Source organism: Polyodon spathula, chromosome 35, assembly GCF_017654505.1.
Source record: "Polyodon spathula isolate WHYD16114869_AA chromosome 35, ASM1765450v1, whole genome shotgun sequence".
Lineage (NCBI taxonomy): Eukaryota > Metazoa > Chordata > Actinopteri > Acipenseriformes > Polyodontidae > Polyodon > Polyodon spathula.
In genome coordinates, this window is record NC_054568.1 from 504,115 (window position 1) to 523,484 (window position 19,370).

Sequence of the window (19,370 nt, forward strand, 5' to 3'; positions counted from 1 at the left end):
CATTTGGAGCTCAAGGAGCCATCACTTGAAGAGACCAGAGAAACATGTATATATTTCTATTATTATCCAAACAACGTCACATCATTCAATAATACAACATTTGGTAGGTCATACAGACGATACATTATGGGATGTTTTCCTACAAAAGCACATATTATACCATATATATATATATATATATAACGATTGACAAGTATATTTTATTAGATTTGGTAAACCAATTCACCACCACACCACCTCGATTCTAATGTTAATTGTAAGAAAATAAATCTAAAGCCAAGTTTGGTGGTAGTGGTGGTGGTGGTGGTGGTGGAGCTGGGTGACTGGGGGAGGTCAGTCTGATTGGTGGTGGTGGTGGAGCTGGGTGACTGGGGGAGGTCAGTCTGATTGGTGGTGGTGGTGGAGCTGGGTGACTGGGGAAGGTCAGTCTGATGATTGGTGGTGGTGGAGCTGGGTGACTGGGGGAGGTCAGTCTGATTGGTGGTGGTGGTGGAGCTGGGTGACTGGGGGAGGTCAGTCTGATGATTGGTGGTGGTGGTGGAGCTGGGTGACTGGGGGAGGTCAGTCTGATTGGTGGTGGTGGTGGAGCTGGGTGACTGGGGAGGTCAGTCTGATGATTGGTGGTGGTGGTGGAGCTGGGTGACTGGGGAGGTCAGTCTGATGATTGGTGGTGGTGGTGGAGCTGGGTGACTGGGGAGGTCAGTCTGATGATTGGTGGTGGTGGTGGAGCTGGGTGACTGGGGGAGGTCAGTCTGATTGGTGGTGGTGGTGGAGCTGGGTGACTGGGGGAGGTCAGTCTGATTGGTGGTGGTGGTGGAGCTGGGTGACTGGGGAGGTCAGTCATCCTCCTCTTCCTCCTCCTCCATGTCCTCCATCTCCTCCATGGCTGCCTTCTGCTCCTCCAGCGCTGCCTTGAGAGCCTGCTCCTCCTCCACAGAGGGGTCGTCCACCTCCGTGATCTCGGGGCCACTCGGGTACTCTTGCTGCAGCAGCGCAGGTGCAGGGGGGCTGTAGTTCTCAGCGCTGTACTTGTGGCCCCATCCCAGGTAGATGTTTTCAAACTTTCTAAAATAAGAATAGATGAGTTCATGCAGGGGTCTCAAACTCCATGCAGGGGAGCATATATGTGTATGTAATATATATTTATTTAAACATACCATTTCTATTTTTAAGAAACCCACCACTCTATAGTGACATTTATAATAGATCCATGTAATACCTTTAAAGAAAAACAACAAAACATTTTGTCACTGAGTTTATTTAGTTTCTTTTAGTATTTCTTCATTTCGCAGTGTTTTATAACTATGGATGAAGACTTTTGCAATTGCTGTTGTATCTGTACATATCAGCAAATTTTAAATGTGTAAAAATTTGAGTTTCTAGCCACACAGAATATAAAACCAAAACACTGAAATGAAACGTGAGTAACAAAATATTTATTTTTGAACACATAATTTCTATCTTAAAATCCACGTTTAAAAAAGAACAAACCCTCAAACTAGGTCTGTTTATAAAGTGTACTTGCTTTCCAGTTGCAAAAGCATAAGCTCCTGGCCAGAGGTTTGATTTCATAACAGCTACTGCATACTGCGGAATCAGATCCGAAGAGAGCCTTCCTGTCCATGGAGGCGTATTGTTGATTTCTGGAACAAAGAAAAAGAACGACATCACCAGCTTTCTTCAAACAGGGACTGCAGTTTAAACCAGACAACACACAGTCTTGGGAACGCAAAACCTCCCACCTTCAAGAACACGACATTGACTTGGAATCTCAGCAACATTCCCAGATGGGAAAAGCTTTACACTTTCTTGGGACATCTTTAAGCAAAACATATGTATTCCTTAAAGCACAGGAGAAAGACTGCGACTCAGGAACACCTCTGTTACATATATGATCCTCTTTTAAATGGCTTTGTATTATGTAAGATTGCCTCTGCATATTTTAATGTTTAATATGTGGCCATCAGTAATTGAATATTAACTGTATAAAGTATTTGATAGTATAGCCAGAGAGTATGAATAAATGACCTGTTACTGATCTCTGAAATCACAGTGTGAAAGTGCTTTATAAATTGAAATGTGTTGTTGCAGTAGATCATCCAGCACTAGAGACACAGCTGGTGTACAGCAGGTCCTAAGAAAGCAGCTTTTGTTCCATACCTGCGTCCTCAGACACGGGGGTCAGGAGGGGAGGTCCCACCTCAGGCTCAGGCTCATCTGGTTCTTCCTCCTTCTCCTCTTCCTCTTCCCCCTCTTCAAAATCATCTTCTTTCTTCTGTGCTAGATTCACCCAGACACAGCGGCCCTATCAAGACAGGCCATTCTTAATTCATGAAAATATTACACCACGACGTTCTGGGATGTGTACTAGTTAAAATAACAAGTAAACGACAATGCTCCCAAAAAACAGAGCGATCAATTCTAATCATAACAGACATTACTCATTCTCTAGATCCACTACATCAACAGCCAGTACCATTTCTCACAATGTTGCAGCATCTTGAAAATGCAATTCAAACTGAGCGTGAAACAAGCAGTGCTCATTACAAATAAATCTCTGCACTATTGGCTTTTAGTTTAGATCTGTGATCTTTGATGAAATCATTGCTGATCAAATCATTTGTTTTTCAATAGAATTTCATTTAAATGTAAATCCAAATCTGATTTGTGTTGTACCCAGGTTGTGACAGCGAGTGTTGATTTGTGGTGTACCCAGGTTGTGACAGCGAGTGTTGATTTGTGTTGTACCCAGGTTGTGACAGTGAGTGTTGATTTGTGGTGCACCCAGGTTGTGACAGCGAGTGTTGACTTGTGTTCTACCCAGGCTGTGACAGCGAGTGCTGATTTGTGGTGTACCTGTGGGAGGATGTGCTGCACGTGGTGTACCCAGGTTGAGTTATGCACCAGCTCACCAACGGGGGTCCCCTCAAAATCGGGATTCTCCTCAAAGCTGTCCCTCACAGCCTCCTCCTCCTCCTCACCTTCCTCCTCTCCGAAGTGGTAGAACCCCAGTGGACTGATGTGTGTGCCCGCTGAGATCCGGGCGATCTGCGCCCGCAGGTAGGCGGCCTCGTTTCCAGGGAAAGGTGGGCAGCTGACAATTGGGGTGTCCAGGTGGCCTGTGAAGAACTTCTTGATTTCCCTGGCAGCTACGATGTGTGCTGGTGTCAGCTGCGGCAGCTTGATCCAGGGCTTCCCAGGCTCACTGCAGACAAAGTAGGTGAACTTGTTCACCCCAGTGTGGTTGTCCTCTTTGGGGACGACAGGGGGCGGTTTGTAGTTGGATTTCGGGAGCGGGTCTAAGTCCTCTTGCCTTTCTTTGTCCTCAACATCATCCTTTCCATAATCTTTCTCTGCCTCATGAATGCCTTCCTCGCCCCCCTCCTCCTCTTCCTCCTCCCCCTCTCGGTACTCCACTTCTGCCACTATGTAGTTGCCCTGCGTGCCCAGGATCTTCCCCCAGAAGCGACATTTCTGCAAGGGCTGGCTGTCTACCAGCTGTTTGAGAGCCAGGTAGATACAGTACGTCTCCTCCCGACTGAGACCTACCCCAGCCTGCTCAAAGTAGAACGCCAGCTCCATTACGTTGGGGAGCGGGGTCTCTACCTGGAAAAGTGAAAAACAGCAAATGTCACAATCGAAAAATGGTTGTGAACCTGTTCATAAAAGGGGTGGCTGAGAACATTGTGATACTTTTCAACCCTTTGACCATTTAAAAATAAATCACAGTATGGTTGAACAGGTGTGCTTTCATCGCTGGGGGCCCTGGTTCAAATCCAGCACAATGGCAGGGGGTGTTCAGGTTACAATACAAAGTTTATATAAGGGAAGCAACAGTAGGTACTCAGAATGTTATAAAAACTAACAGAGTCTATTAATTTGATAAAAACTCCAGCAGACCTAAATACAGCTGCTGTGTAGATAATCGGGACTATTGTGTGTTATGAAAATCAAACATCTTTTTTAGTGAATTTCTAGCTGTAAAAACCCAGGGATGACTCTGTTTGAATGATTTAACGATAGATCTACTGCTGTTTGACTGAATAGACTCCTGGGTGTGTTCTGTGAAAGAGGGCCTCACCAGCTCTTCCTCCTGCCCCTCTGATCCCTCGGCTCCCCCCTTGCCGAACAGCATCTTCTGAATCTCAGCGAGATCGAAGGCTGCGGAGCTCTCGGGCTCGTCGCGAAGGGTGTCCATCTTCTTGGAGAACTGAGACCTCTTGATGTCCCTGCTGAGCTCCTCAAACATGTCCACCACGTTCTCTGGACGCTCATCCAGGATCTTGTTCAGAACCCGAGCCAGGTGGTCATAGCTAGTATTGTCATTACATTTTTAATTAGTTTCCAAGCACCAAAACCATAAACAAGCAACTAAGCACATTAGGACAATATGAACACCCACTTGCATCTAAGACCACATCTTCAAGGCTCTTAATGAAAGTTGGTATTAATTGTGGTGTTTTACTGTACTACTGTAGTACTAAAAATAAACTTAGTAACACAGTTACAAGGGGGAATATTTACTAATGTTTCTTTTTAGTAACTATATATAGAATCAAAACGTCAAAATACTACATACAGTGTATATGACCCATCTATAGGTGGTCTCCAATGCAGACAAGCTCTTGTACTGACAGACATGCCTCTATGATTATAAAATTCATTGCTAAAGTTTCGGGTGAAAGTGGACTTGAGAATAAACTGTGGCTTCCATTTTGAAATAGCAACAGAATTAGGTTATCTGCATGTAAAGCTTTAGTCATGCCGGTTCATATCACAAACTTTTGTATTATTAATACCACCAATCTGGTAAGAACAACCAGCCACAGACCATTGCTTGAGCTGTGTGATTTTCACTGCCTTACATTACAGATGCACAATAGCATCGGATACATTGGTGTCTCGTTAATGAAAGCTACTGATACTAACTCGGGATCACCGATGGAGCCCGAGTCCGAGCTGCTGAGGGAACTGCAAATGCCGAGTGGGTTATTTTACTTCGCTATCAAACCATGTTAATGGTTAAATAAATACATACATAAATAAATAGATGCTTACAGATTCATGTTGGACTTCGTACTGTTCTTCAGCAGGTACGCCTTGGCGTTACTCGTTGCCAGATCCCTCTGGTTATTGAGCACCTCGGGTTCTTCCATTTGTTTCTCCTTTTTCGGATTCTCGTTACAGTTTCACCTCTAATTTACTCGAAATGTTAAGCGCCCACAACCGCTTTTTCGGTCCTACACCTTCTTCAACACGGTTTCCCTGGTTACCGCTTCCACGGGTAGTTGGGGAATAAAACAGTTGCTATGCGCTCTACGTCATCAATACGCATAGGACAATGATGTCACAACATATTTTTAAAAAGTGTTTTGTGCGTTTCCCTGCAAAAGCTTGCATTCAGAATCAACAGATTATTTAGCTATTATTATTATTAGCAAATATTAATTTGTACTGGACTATTTTTTGCATTGATTTCCAGAATGCCTAATCAGTTATTTTATATTATAAACAGTCGTCATAACGCTCTCTATACATTCCATTTATTAAATGTTTTCAACGTGTAGTTTTGAATGATACAGCACGTTTCATCAGTTTGTAACCAATATAGAAATAAAACACAGCTTGAATAAATGCTTTTGAATCCATATTTGCATTGCAATTGACCGTCTTAAAGGCTGGGTTGGTCCCGATGAGAGGAACTGGTTAAGGTCGTATGTTTGCTTTCTTTAGGAGAGTCTGTCAGTATTATCTACTATGATTTGTGGTGCCCCCCTGGGCTCTATTCTAGATCTGATAATATTTTTAGAGGTTCTCAACAACTGTTTCCAATTCTCTTAAACACAAAATCAGAGGCCAGAAATGTGGGATTCATATTTGATTCTGGTTTACGCTTTGAGGCTCACAGCCAGTAAAATGTCACCGAAGTGTCTTTCTGATCATGTACGAAATATTGTTGAGATTAGGTCTTGTGTTTGATTGCCTGATTCTGAGAATCTAATTCATGCTTTTGTCTCACCAAGACTCTGACTGCAATGCTCCTTCTGCGGGGTTACCAGGCTATGCCTTTTCATGATTAGCGCTTGTGACCACAACTCCCATGCTGGCTTCTCTACACTGGTTTCCAGTACGATTTATAGCTGATTATAATATCCTGCATTTGACTTACAGAACACTTCATGGTCTGGCAGCTGATTCTCTAGAAGAGCTGTGGTCCCTGTATGTACCTAGATGTGCTGTAAGGTCGACTGAGTCTGGTCTTCTGTCCCTCCCAAAGACTAAGAAAAAAAATAAAGCAAGCTCCCAGATTATGTAACAAACTACCATCTGATATTTTAAAATCAAGTTTAAAAATTCACGTTATCCACATTTTTAAATGTGATCTTTTTATTTGTGTACTATTAATGGCTGATTAAATTTACTTTAAGTTTTTATGGTCATGTTTTTTTTTTTAATTTTATTTTTTTTAAATTGTATAAATTAATTAACTTTTTTTATTGACTTGTAAAGCATTCTACGAAAGCAGGAAAGGCACTATATAAATAAATGTATAAATAAAGAAATAAAACAAACTAATGTGACAAGAAACACTGAAATGTTCTTCTAAATAGTACAGCTACCATGCGGTGGCTCAAAGTTACCATTTAATGGTAAATAACATTTAAAAGGGAAGAGATGTTTGGCAATTCATTTTTTTTTCCAAACCAGCATTACTGCTCTCCACTAATCCTTGCTATTACAGGTTACGGCCTTAGGGGAGTTAGGCATTGTTCCTGGACTCACTCATTCTCGAATCCTACACAGCTTATGGTAAATGTTCATTTGCTTCATGTGCTAGAAATGTCACAAGAATGATTATATATTCAAACAAACATTTTCCAAATGTTTCTAGGTTTGTTTTAGAATTGGCGTTTTTATCCAACTACTTGATCGTAGATTGCATTTGGTCTTCTATTGTACATATATCCCTGCAAACTAGGTGACTAATCCTGAAAGAAAATAATGCCTACAAAAATAAATAAATGAATTCCTTCCGTATTTGTAACTCCTTCCACTTGATTATGGAGAAACAAGTACTAGAATAACCGTGCTTATTTGACATTATGGGGTGTTGAGGTAGGAGGCAAAACCAAGTGTTTAACTGCTTGAGTAGCGGCGATAGGTCCCTCACAACTTTATTTGTTATGTTGAGTCTCTCACCACTGTGTGTAGATGTGTGAATTTAATATTTCTAAAATGTTTGAGTTTTATATCTGCAAAACACAAAAGTACAAACATGTAATGATTTAGACTTGCACTAATGAATTTTTTTAATGAACACCAAAATAAACACAGGCCACTGCTGAAATAGTGAGAAACTGTTAGCTATCAATATTCTGGCAGCCACACACACAGATTAACTAGTTACAATTCATCTTAATTGTAACGCCAGCTGTAGGAGCAAAGATCTTTTTTTAATCTCCTTGATCTTTTACTTAATAAAAGAAGTGCTCAGCAACATTCTTTAGAAAAAGATTTTACATATACAGGGTGGGCTCCATCGCCTCTCCTTTGCAAGTCTAGATCAGTGTGTCTGTCCACTGAAGGCACCTGAAATTAGTACAACACTGATCCCAAACGATCATCTTCCTTAGCTGCTCAGTCTCTCCACTTCCAGGATTCATGGCTTCATCTCTATTCCATGCCATTGACCTCAATTTCCCTGTGAGGCGCTAGAGGTCCTCCGGCAAGTCTCCTCCTTCACCCTGCTCCATGGCTTCCTGCGACTGGGAGGTTGTGGGACTAGAGTCTGCAAGGGGCTCTTCCATTGGTTCAACTTGGTCAAGGATTAATTTGTCACTGTCTTCCAGAATTTCATTGTTTACGGCTTCTGTTTGGTTGTCCTGGAGAAACAAATAGAATGCTAAAACATTTGAAGAAAAAAACAATGTCTCCTGTCTATTAAGGTCACTTGACATAGATTCTTAAAAGATGTAACTTTGCACATACGCAGATTTTGGATCTACAGAGACACCTCTCTATTGAGGCCAGTCAAGGAACCAATAAATGGCCTTAACAGAAGGGGGTGGCTTTACTACTGAATTTCTTGAAACAAATTAATATCAAAGGATTATTCAAATTCCTTCAAGTTCTTAGACAATTTCTTTACTTGATTGAACCATTCTAGATTTTATTTTTCTTGTATACACTTTTCTAATTTACTGGTTCGTTTTCTAATACTTCGTTGTGTATTTAAATCTAATTAGCAAATGAACTGTATTCATGTTAAAAGAAGGTTTTATTAGAGGTTTACTTACTAACAGCTTTGACACTTGTGGGACTGCCGATGGTAGCCAGAATACTAAATACAATCAATCAATCTTTATTTTATATAGTACCTTTCATAGTGGACCACCATCACAAAGCGCTTGAAAGTAGATTCAAGGGGACTTAATTTTGCCATCAACAGGGGCAAAACTGCCACCGTCTTCAACTGAGCTGTGGTCTTTAAACTGAAGTGGTCTTACAGCTACGTGTTACTGCATCTGGGAGACACTGTGTCGTTCTCACAGAGACTGACAGTGGCTGAGAGGCATGCTCTACCTTCATGCCGAGTGCGGGATCCTCCTGGCTGGAGTCGAGAATCAGGGCGCTGTCCTCATTGGCAGCCCCCTCCTCTCGCAGCTCCATTGCCTCCTCCAGCTCTGTGCCCCCCGGCTCTGCTGGATGCCCCTTCACTCGCTGATGCTCCTCCTCCAGCTGCCTCTTCAGCTCTTTCTCCTGCTCCAGCCGAGCTGCCATGACGTCCGGCAGCGTGGCCCGGGGTGCCCCCCCTCCACCAGGGGGCTCCGGCTGGGAGCGAGGGGTACAGGTAACAGGGCATGAGTGCGCAGGTTAAAGGAGTCCTAACTTATTGGCACTAGCGACGTTATTACTAGGGTCGTAACAATTCATTTTGTTAAGACACTTGGTTTCTAAAACAGCAATGCCATGCTCTTTCAAATTTGACACTCTTTGTAACGTTGTAATGTTTGACCAAATCAAATGGGGCAATGCTGCGTCTTGAGCAGCAGAATTCCCAGCCATGTGAAGCGATCCCCCTCCCCTCCAGACTCACCTCGTCGTGCTCCTTGGGTTCTGGAGGTTCCGGATCCGGTTTCAGGTTCGCCTCCAGGACAGTCATGACGGACCTGGGAATGTGGGCTTGCTGCAGAGGCAGAGAAACGCCAGCGTCATTCTGCTGCTAAACCGTGCACTCCCAAAGAGAAGAACACTTCAGACGAACACGTCTGTGTCTTTTAGATAACGCCATTCATAAACGTATCGACTAGAACTTCCAGTCAAAGTTGGGCGTTGAATTTGTTAAGTTTCTTGTTGGGGAAAAAAACATTACTTTTACATTTCAGGTTTGAAATCAAAGAGTAATGGCGGCGAAACACAGTGAAACCTGAGCCCCTGTGTGTAGCGTACCTGGTGAAGGAGCGGTCCTGTCCCTGAGCCCCTGTGTGTAGTGTACCTGGTGAAGGAGCGGTCCTGTCCCTGAGCCCCTGTGTGTAGTGTACCTGGTGAAGGAGCGGTCCTGTCCCTGAGCCCCTGTGTGTAGTGTACCTGGTGAAGGAGCGGTCCTATACCTGAGCCCCTGTGTGTAGTGTACCTGGTGAAGGAGCGGTCCTGTCCCCGAGCCCCTGTGTGTAGTGTACCTGGTGAAGGAGCGGTCCTATACCTGAGCCCCTGTGTGTAGTGTACCTGGTGAAGGAGCGGTCCTGTCCCTGAGCCCCTGTGTGTAGTGTACCTGGTGAAGGAGCGGTCCTGTACCTGGTGTGGGGTGAAGGAGCGGACGTGGACCAGCAGGGGGTCCCTCAGCTCTGGACATTTGTCGAAAACACTGCTGAGCTGTGGAGGGGGGAGCTGCAGCAGCACTGCAAACGACTGGGGCTTCGTCCGCTGGCAGCACTTGATAAAGCCCTCCCAAACCTTGGGGTACTTCCACACCTGCGGGGAAAACAATTAAACATTTTAAAAGAAAGACACCGCAAACAGGTATACAGAAAGGTATCCCCGACAAACAAAAATTGTTTACATATTTGAAAATGTATGATATAGATTTTAATGAAATAGAGGACTTCAATGATCCGGGTCAACTAGGGACTAAATGATGTTCCGTTTTAAACAAGGCGTGTCTGATTTCGTTTAACCTTTAGGGTTAATGCTTTAAACTTTAACATACTGAGAATCTTTCTCTCCACTAGAGTGCTGTTAATGTGTTCTGATAGACACTAATGTGAACAAGTCTACACACAGCATGTTCTTGAAAGCCCTGATCTCACAATGCACACATTCCACTGTGCAACAGGCAAGCAGACTACAACTGGAATCCATATTTCCACCATTGCCAAAATTAAGTTAAATTAAGCACTCAATCTAATTTAAAATCTAAACTATTAACATTCCCAATTAAACACAAATCGTTTACCATAACATAGCATTTACGGACAACATCCGAGACTTGAAGCGGTGTGCATCAACATTGATTTCTCTAGCGTCAATGTGCATCACCAAGCTTCAACACAAACGAAGCGCCTCAATAGAGTCCAGGTGCCGAGTATTAAGCAGGCGCTGACCTGCTTGATGATGAGGCGGGACAGGATGTTCATGACGAAGCCGCTAAGCCGGGGATACATGGTGAGAGACTGGATGACCGTCCTCATCAGCAGCATGGGAAGCGGGCTCTGCTCCATCAGGTGCTGCATCACCACAGCCAGCACCTCTGACGTGTACACGTTCTTCTCCCCGAAACACAGGTTTGTGGCTGAAAGGCACACACAGGTCAACACACCCCAGAGGCAGGGGCTCCAACACACACACACACACACTGGGCAGGGTAGGATGCTGTGTTCATTAAAACAAGGAGCAGGGCGCAACACAGTAGGAGCAGCACCGAAACACACAGGGAAGAAACATTTAGCAAAGTTTTAGGTTATCCCTTAAATCACTCTTACGGCTGGTTTCACAAACCCCAATTAGCACTAATCCTGGCTAACCTAATCAATGCGAATGGGGGCTGTCTGTGTGAAAATGAGTATTTGCTAGCGATCGTATATAAAACCACACTACCAGGGCAGTGCTATTTGAACTGCAGATAGACCTTAAAAGCTCATAAATGCTAAATAATTTACAGTATGTATTAGACCTCATATCATATTTAAACAAGATTAAAACACACTTGTTAGTATGCCTGTATATGAATTCTTTTTTTCATGCTCAATAATACAATCTGGGTAAAAATAAGAGACACTTCTTGGCTCTTTACAAGTACAACTGGGTTCCATGAAGTCACAATTTGGGATCCTGCCCTTACCTTTTATAATACTCTTCATGTCACACCTGGTGGAGTCGATGTTGTGCAGTGATATCAAGAGCTCTCCCGGGGTCAAAGGGGACACTGTTGAGCTGCCTTCACCTGTGACAGGAACACCTCTGTTTAGACGTGAAGGATTGTGTACTGCTGTTGTGCAATGCAAAGTTAGACAGTACACGGAGGAGCGTGTCTACGGCAGTGATGCAAGTCTCTCCATTTACAATGTCCAGGTTTTCAAGAAGCTTACACTGGGTGTGAATGTGTTACCCTGTTGTCAGCATTAAACCCGGATTTAAACTTTTTAATAGACTCAGAATCAGTGTTTTGGCGGTCTGTGGTTGTAATTGCAAAAAAAAAAAGTAATTTTCCTAATAGGTTATTTTTGATGATAAAAAGCTGAAGGCACTTCATAACTGCAGACTACCAACTTAAATAACGTTCCATGAAAATGTTACACATCAGAGTTACAAGAAAGAAAGAAAGAAAGAAAGTTTTGGACTCACTGTGTTGTGTGCCAAGGAGTCTGTTAAATACTTCCTTAACCACGATTGGGTTTAACTTGATTAGTTTGGGCAAGGCCTGGATCACTTCTTTCTGTAACAATTCAATGAAAGAATAACAAACCAGGGCCAGTCGTACTTAGGGGACACTACCTCTAAATATACAGCATATACAAAATAATCCTTCCTCGCACCACATAAGGGTTCAGAATATTGTGTTATTAGACATGCAGGTTTAGCATTATACAGCTTTGCATTATAAAACACAAACATGAAACCTTTTTCATTTTTTTTTTTTATAAACGTGAACAAACTGATCAAATTCAGATGTCTCTGCATGTCAAGAAATCTAAACACATTCCCAAAATGGTATTTATTCGCAAATCATACGTTTACTCAGGAATGTTCGAGAGATGTTTTCTTCTGAACATCGCAGTGTATCCAGTTCATGTTCCCTCCTGCAACAATGCTGTTGCTCTGAATGAAATGAAAACCAGCATTAGTTGCAGGGGGAGTGTGATCTGGATACACCACGATCCTTTGAAGCAACATGATTTTTTTTTTCTCTAAATCTTGAGAAATGTATTGCCCAGTTGATTTAGGACCCTCACCTTCTCCAGCCCGTTGAGCACTGGGATGAGGAAGCGCACATCCGGGACTCTCTTCTGGTACAGGTCCCTCACACGCCTCACCAGCTCCTGGGACGGGGGGACTAGAACACCACATGTGCAATGAGTAAACCTGTCCAGCATGTGCTGCAAAACCACGTCTATCCCTTTACAAAGCCTCCCCCAGAGGCACCACTCTTTGTGAAGATGAGGCAACAGTAAAACGTGAATTTAAAAAACAAAAAGTAGTTTACATACAATACCAAATCTCAGATTTATTTGTAATTGAGCCAAGAAATTGTCACAGTTGTATTAACCCTTTGCGGTCCTATGTCGGACCAGGATTGACATTACAATTTTCCCTTTCCAGTCAAGCACAGGTCTCTAGTCGTTTCTTCTCCGGAAAAAGCAGAGCAAACCTTTCAAATGGCCGAGTGAGACCAATAGGAGCCAAAAAAAAGGGCAGACCTGAGCAATACACATAGCCCCTGCACCAGAGATAACTGCTTCTGCATCCAGCGCTCAAAGAATATCATGGGCATTTGCAGAGCTTATTGAAAAGTTACAGTAATAAAATAATGACTTGGATTGCATTATTGAGGAATTTGGTGATAAAAAGAGTGATCAGGAGATGATTTACCAGTATGCACGAATATGAAGAGGTATGTGAAAAATACAGCGAACAATGGGTGGGGGGTTTGGCTGGAGATGCAGTACTGAGCATCCTTTTGACATGCAGGGCCTTTTAAACCTGTTTTACTGTGAAATAAATAAATTGGACCTGACAAGCGCTGAATAAATGGACCACTAAGGGTTAAACACTTGTAACAATGAAGAAACTTTAAACATGGTCTCAGTGACCCATAGTAAAGTCTGGAATGTCTCTGAAGCACAGTGACTTGCAGGCAGGCACCTTTATCAGTGAGGATGTGCAGGCAGCGGGTCACAAGGGTCTCCGCCCCCTTCGGACAGTTCTCAACCAGCAGGAGCAGCTCCGGAGAGCTCATCCCCATGCCGCGAATCTGAAAGAGCAGCACACAGGGCAGAGCTGTTACTTAACATCACTGTCTAGGAGGATCCCATCCAGAGACATACATTATAACAAGTACTGTGGCTGTCTGACCGTGCCCAAGATAAGGACTTGGGTAAAGAAACATCGTGTGCAAACACTGAAATTACGAGACAACTGCATCTTTCCTCTGTATTTGAAGAATTATGCATTTCTCTGTATTTCAAGTATTATAGATTTTCTTGTATTTACTGCATCTTATAAAGTGCTTTGTGATGTCCCACTATGAAAGGAGCTATATAAAATAAAGATTGATTGATTTCAACTGTAATGTGGGTCTCTAATGTAGCCAAGTGAGGGTGACCCTTTCTTGAATACAAGAAATCAGTCAGAGCTTCTGTATTGTGAATTTGGAGTACACTAAGTTTCCAACATTTGACAGAGAGAATATCAGAAATGGAAAGCACAGGAGCTGCAGGCTCTTACTCCTCACAGTGAAGGCTGCAGAGAGGAGCCGCACTTACAGGCTGTTCAATGACCCGCAGCACAGTGCGCTTGATGTCAGCGATGGCCTCTGTGTAGACCGACGCCAGCTCATGGATCAGTTTGTGGCTCAGGGGGAGGAGAGTTAGGTACAGGTACAGACACTGCTTCACCGTGTCCTCCGACCAGGGGGCTGCCACCTCTGCAAGAAAACACAGGGGAAGCAATCCACGTCAAACCAACCACTGCTTCTACACTAGGCTTCAATATACCAGGGAAACACCCATGGCTCCTGTGTGGAAATGGTAAAAGTCTCTCTACAAATTATTGATTTTGGTGGACACCCTTCCTTACATTTGGGACAGCCATTATTTCCCTTGCAACTGAAGTTGTGTAAAATCAAATAGTATAAGAACAGGATGTAGAACATTTTTTTGGGTGTAAACTTCAGACGATCAAGTGAGGCGACAGAAAGCATCCACTGTGAAGTTGCTGCATAGCGGTTTGACGGGTATTGCTGTGAGCTCAAATCAGACACACCTGAGATTCTGACCTTTATGGTTTGTAAATTCCACTACCTCCAGCATCAATAACGTTCGGTACAGGTTGCTCGCTTCATGAGACAAGCACCCTGCCCAAATGACACTATGCACAGTATGACAGAGCAACAGCACAGCGGTGCGTTACTGGACTCTGACCTGTATCCTGGTCGGCCCCGAACAGCATCGACGGAGGGTTGGGGTGGACGAGCAGCTGCATGTAGTTCAGGGCAAACTTCTCGATGTAATCACGCAGCTGGTCCTTCTCGTACATCCTCTTAATGAAGGTCAGTGCATGTGTGCGCACCTAAAACACACAACACGTGAAAGGGACTTGTCATACATTGACTTTTAAATGCAAATATTAACTAAACTTCGGTCATCTGTCAGATTTGAACATACCTCTAAATTACTGTGATCAATTAATCGCAGTTAACTTCTGTGATTAACAAGTTAATTTGTTTATTTTTAAAGATTCATTTTACTTTTTTTTTTTTTTTTTTTACGCATGTTAATCGTGTTTGTTCATTCTCAGCAGCGCTTTAAGTACAAATGTTTCTGTGCTCAGCAAATCAAAAACGGTATGCAATAAAAAAAATTTAAAAGACAGGCTTACATTATGAAGCAATATGTTATAAATGATGGAATTGTGAATGAACTGTTTCATTTTGAGAAACATGCTGATGTTTCAGTGGACAGAAAGAGGGTTAATTGTATCTACTGTCAAAGTGAGTTCCAGTATCAGATGTACCTCTAGTCTGCAGTACCTCCTGCGTGATAAATATGCCATCAGTTCTCAAAATGAACTTTCTAGCAGTTCTACTATGACAAAGGACGGACATCACTATCGTCCGAGTAATCTTTCAGAAATTTAAGAACATTGCAAACCCTTGAATTAAATCTGTATACGGCAGTATAACCAATTCTGAATACAAACACATTTGAAAACATTATCTAAAAACACATTTAAAGTACTTTTAAAGAATTGATTCCATTTAGAGCAAATGCTGGAGGCTTTCTACAAAGTAAAAATAAATGTAAAAATAAAAAGAAAAGCAAATATGTATTTAGAAATAGGCAAACAAGGGTTTTTAGGCTTGGTGTTTTAGGGATGGTGTATTACAATATAGGATGACAATAATAATAATAATAATAATAATAATAATAATAATAATAATAATAATAATAATAATAATAATAATAATAATAATAATAATAATAATAATAAAATAAACTTTCAGAGGGATGCAGTTATTCTATCAAACATGCTATTAAAACCAAGATTAATTTATAATTTTTTTTTGTTTGACTGCCCTACTTCTCACATGTATAATATGTCAACAATTTTATTTGTAAACTATTTTTGCAACAAACCCATTCAAAAAGTGGACTGTATTTTATCAATCCTTCACCATGCAGGATTTGCAGAACCCTGCAAACATGAAGTCGCTGTCTCAAATGCTTTATAAAATAACTTGCATAAAAGGGGTTTGCTTTTTTTTCTACAACACCCAAGACCAAACCTGACCAAGAGAACGGCAGAAAGCAGCGGAGCACCGAGTATGAAGGCACCACCTCCCCGGCTTTACCATTCGGAAACCACATGACTCCAACACTGCCGCCGCGTTTGGTCATAGTTCAAACAGAAGAGTGCCATTAGATTTTGAGTTTCCATGATGCTGAAAATATGACGTTTCCAGCTTTAGTGGTTTATGAGATATTAGCAGGAAGCTGTCTGTGCAGCTGCAGCAGATTTGGACACTCGTTCAAGCCTCACAATTCAGAACAGAGCTCCCCTTTAATGAATGACTTGCTTTCTTTTTTACCTCCCAGATTAGTATAAAAAACAAAAAACCCTGAGCTTTGAATCTTTGAACATTACCTTGTCCTTCTCATGGGAGCTGAGGTCCAACAGCACGTGCAGGTACTGGAACTGCCTGGACGGGCGCTTGAAGATCAGGTCTCGCAGTGTGGTCATCCCCAGATACACACGGGTCTGAAACAGAAGTAGTTTCATGAATACTGTAGCAACCACAGGACACACAGGTGGGGTTCAAACACATACAATGCTTGCCCCACAATTCTGAAAGCATGTTCGTCAGACCAACCCCCTACAGTAGAAGAACCCAGGCCCATGACCCTCACCTCATCCTCACAGTATCTGCGGATCACTTCCAGGGCTGTCTCTGTTATCAGCGGAGCTTCCAGCACCAGCTTTGTAAACAACCTGGCAGTGACACGAAAAACAGCAGGGACGTCAACCTACACTGTGGTTTCACGAAGAATGCAACTTCCAGTTTCCAAGCAGAGGATCCAGTGAACAAAGTACACAGGGTGTCCCAAAAGTCAGACATTTAATATTGGTTGTGTGTCTATTTTTTTTTTTTTTTTCAGGTCTAAAAAGGTCTTAAAGCAGAGAACAAATTCACATCATTTTGATGTGTGGTGCAGATAGGTCAACAGAGTTATGGCTGCCTGATTTCCAAAAACTATACAATATTATTTATGATGCCTGCAGTATAATTGCGCATTTGGGTAAATCCATATGAAATCACCACATCAGGGTGCATATTTTTTTAACTGATTGCGTGGGTCTAAATTTGTAAGATAGGGGGATCACAAGTTTCTGCCAAAACACATCAATTAGAATTACTGAAAATAATTTACTGAACTACAGAATTCCGTCTTGGATCATTTCGGTGCTTTTTCCAAACAATTCTGAACCATTAAAAACATCCCACACCGCCTAGGTAAGACAGGACCATAACCTATTAATTACAGTCTTTATTACCTTATGCATTGATGGTGTGTCACTCTCTCCATGGTGAACACGCTAGCTGCTGGGGTTTTGCACCAGTACAGATGTTTCGGATTTCAATTTGCTGTAATCTGATAAACTCATGACTTACGTGAATCATCTAAATGCTTGGGTACTGTGTGGTTATTACACCATTGTGGCAGTGCTCCATTTCGTCACCCAGAACAATGATCTTATTAGAAAATGAAGTGTGGCTAGGGTGCACCGATGAGATACAGGCCAGGCAGCTTACCCATCCCTCTGGTCGGGTTTCTCCTGCAGCCCGGACAGCAGTCCGATCAGACACTCGTCGTAGCTGTCCAGGGAGCCAGAGGGGTAGTCGCTCAAGTACGCGTTGTACTCCTGGTAGAGCAGGGCGAAGGCCAGGTCGCTGCGGTTCCGAATGTCCTCCAGCACGAAGTCCAGCACCTCCGCCTTCATGCTGCCCTCGAACTGAGTGACCAGACGGGACAGGATCTTCACACGCACCTGCAGAGGCAGCAAGCAATTCAATATCAAACTGTGATGTTTTCCTGTCCCGTTAGGGGCTGGGGTGAAATTACAGCCATTATTGCAAAGGACGTACATTGGATTAGATTTACAATTAGGCATGCTTAAAATTCAAAAGGTAGAGCACAGCACACAGTCACGCTAAAGAATCAACAAGTGCAGTTAACATATCTATTGACTGGTGAAATACAATTCAAAGTTGCTGCAGTACGTCCACTGTTTTGTGATTTCAAATCTTTTCGCGAAAACAAAAAACATTAAACTTTAAAGCTGCAGTCTTTAGTGCAAAACCACAATCATGAAAAAACACATTTGTGGTTGTAAAACTCTAAAATAAATAGCTACATAAAAAAAGTGAATTTCAGTCCACTAAAATAAAGGGCTTTACAAAATCTCAGCAATTAAAGTGCAGTGTCAAGTGGGAAAACACAACACAGAATAACACATTACCATCCAAAGCAGCACTACAGCATTAAAATGCTCAACACAAAAAAAACACAAAAACAAAACGTTGCCCGAGTTACAAGCTCTTGCGGTGTCTAAATTGTCGAAAATATGGATTGTAGAGTGACAGGAAAGTGTAATCATTCACACTTGTATCATCTGATCTGAAACTGCCGAACTCCATGTCTTCCTTATCTGAAGCAAAGTTAACCCGAACCATAACCCTGAATCATTAATGCACAGAGCATCTAATTCTGGCAGTTATTTCTATTCACTTGAGCTGTGACATTTCCCCTCAGGAATTATTTGTGCATGGTTATTAAACAGAAAGTAAGGATAAAAATGTGACTTTTAGCTGAAAGTTGGCGTGAGGCAATCATTCGAAGCAGGGCATTGACCCCAGAATCGGTATATATATATATATATATATATATATATATATATATATATATATACACACACACTGAAGATATATTCAATACACTGTAAAAATAATTAAATATAAAAAGTTCTGTACAGTGTACTGTGCTATTTGTATTCAGAACATTTCAGTATGGCGCTAATCTAATTGCGTGCTTTCATTTTCCAAAGTGATGTTAAGTGATATATCAGGTCTTGTCCCCATTAAATTCTGGTAATAAGTGGAAGGTGACATTAAACCCACCCAAATTTCACTTCTCTTAATTCTTGTCTACAAATAGTCAGCATTTTCAGACCAGCAGTAATTTCTACTTCTTTTTCTGCTATCTTGGTATTTGTTGTAACTCAGAGCTGTATCCTATTATAAAAAGTACCACAGCAGTCTTGCTTTTGGCAACTTACATGGGACATCCCACTGCGAGCGATGGCCTTCTCCGATTGGAGAATGCGCTTGACTGACATGCTTGTCAGCTTCTCAACCTGAGCCTCCGACAGGGGCTGGATCACATCAGCCAATCGAAACACTTTCTTGCGCCCACCTACTCCAGACGTCCTGTGGAGAACCAAACAAAAACGTGTAGACAGATCAGAAGAGAGTAAAACCGTGACCCAACAAGACTAGTGGATCTTATGAATTCGAATTTACAGCAGGGTGAGCTCCAGAAAAGATGCCCCCTATAAAAAACCCTGCACTCTTAACATAGGTTGCCTCTCTTTCTTTC

The 19,370-nt window shown here is 42.3% G+C and overlaps 1 protein-coding gene across 1 annotated transcript in view; it reads right to left on the reverse strand.

Moving 5' to 3' along the window:
• Window positions 1-314: 314 nt before the first annotated feature.
• Window positions 315-19,370, reverse strand: part of LOC121303732 (symplekin-like) — a 19,881-nt gene continuing 825 nt past the window's right edge. The window contains 21 exon segments of the mRNA XM_041234512.1: window positions 315-1,065; window positions 1,526-1,643; window positions 2,161-2,305; window positions 2,857-3,606; window positions 4,082-4,313; window positions 5,059-5,187; window positions 7,714-7,883; window positions 8,584-8,832; window positions 9,098-9,187; window positions 9,796-9,972; window positions 10,602-10,789; window positions 11,339-11,440; window positions 11,842-11,932; window positions 12,450-12,550; window positions 13,360-13,468; window positions 13,980-14,140; window positions 14,637-14,784; window positions 16,360-16,473; window positions 16,623-16,704; window positions 17,528-17,763; window positions 19,051-19,201. Coding sequence (XP_041090446.1) covers window positions 606-1,065; window positions 1,526-1,643; window positions 2,161-2,305; window positions 2,857-3,606; window positions 4,082-4,313; window positions 5,059-5,187; window positions 7,714-7,883; window positions 8,584-8,832; window positions 9,098-9,187; window positions 9,796-9,972; window positions 10,602-10,789; window positions 11,339-11,440; window positions 11,842-11,932; window positions 12,450-12,550; window positions 13,360-13,468; window positions 13,980-14,140; window positions 14,637-14,784; window positions 16,360-16,473; window positions 16,623-16,704; window positions 17,528-17,763; window positions 19,051-19,201 — 4,003 coding nt within the window. The 3' untranslated portion in view covers window positions 315-605.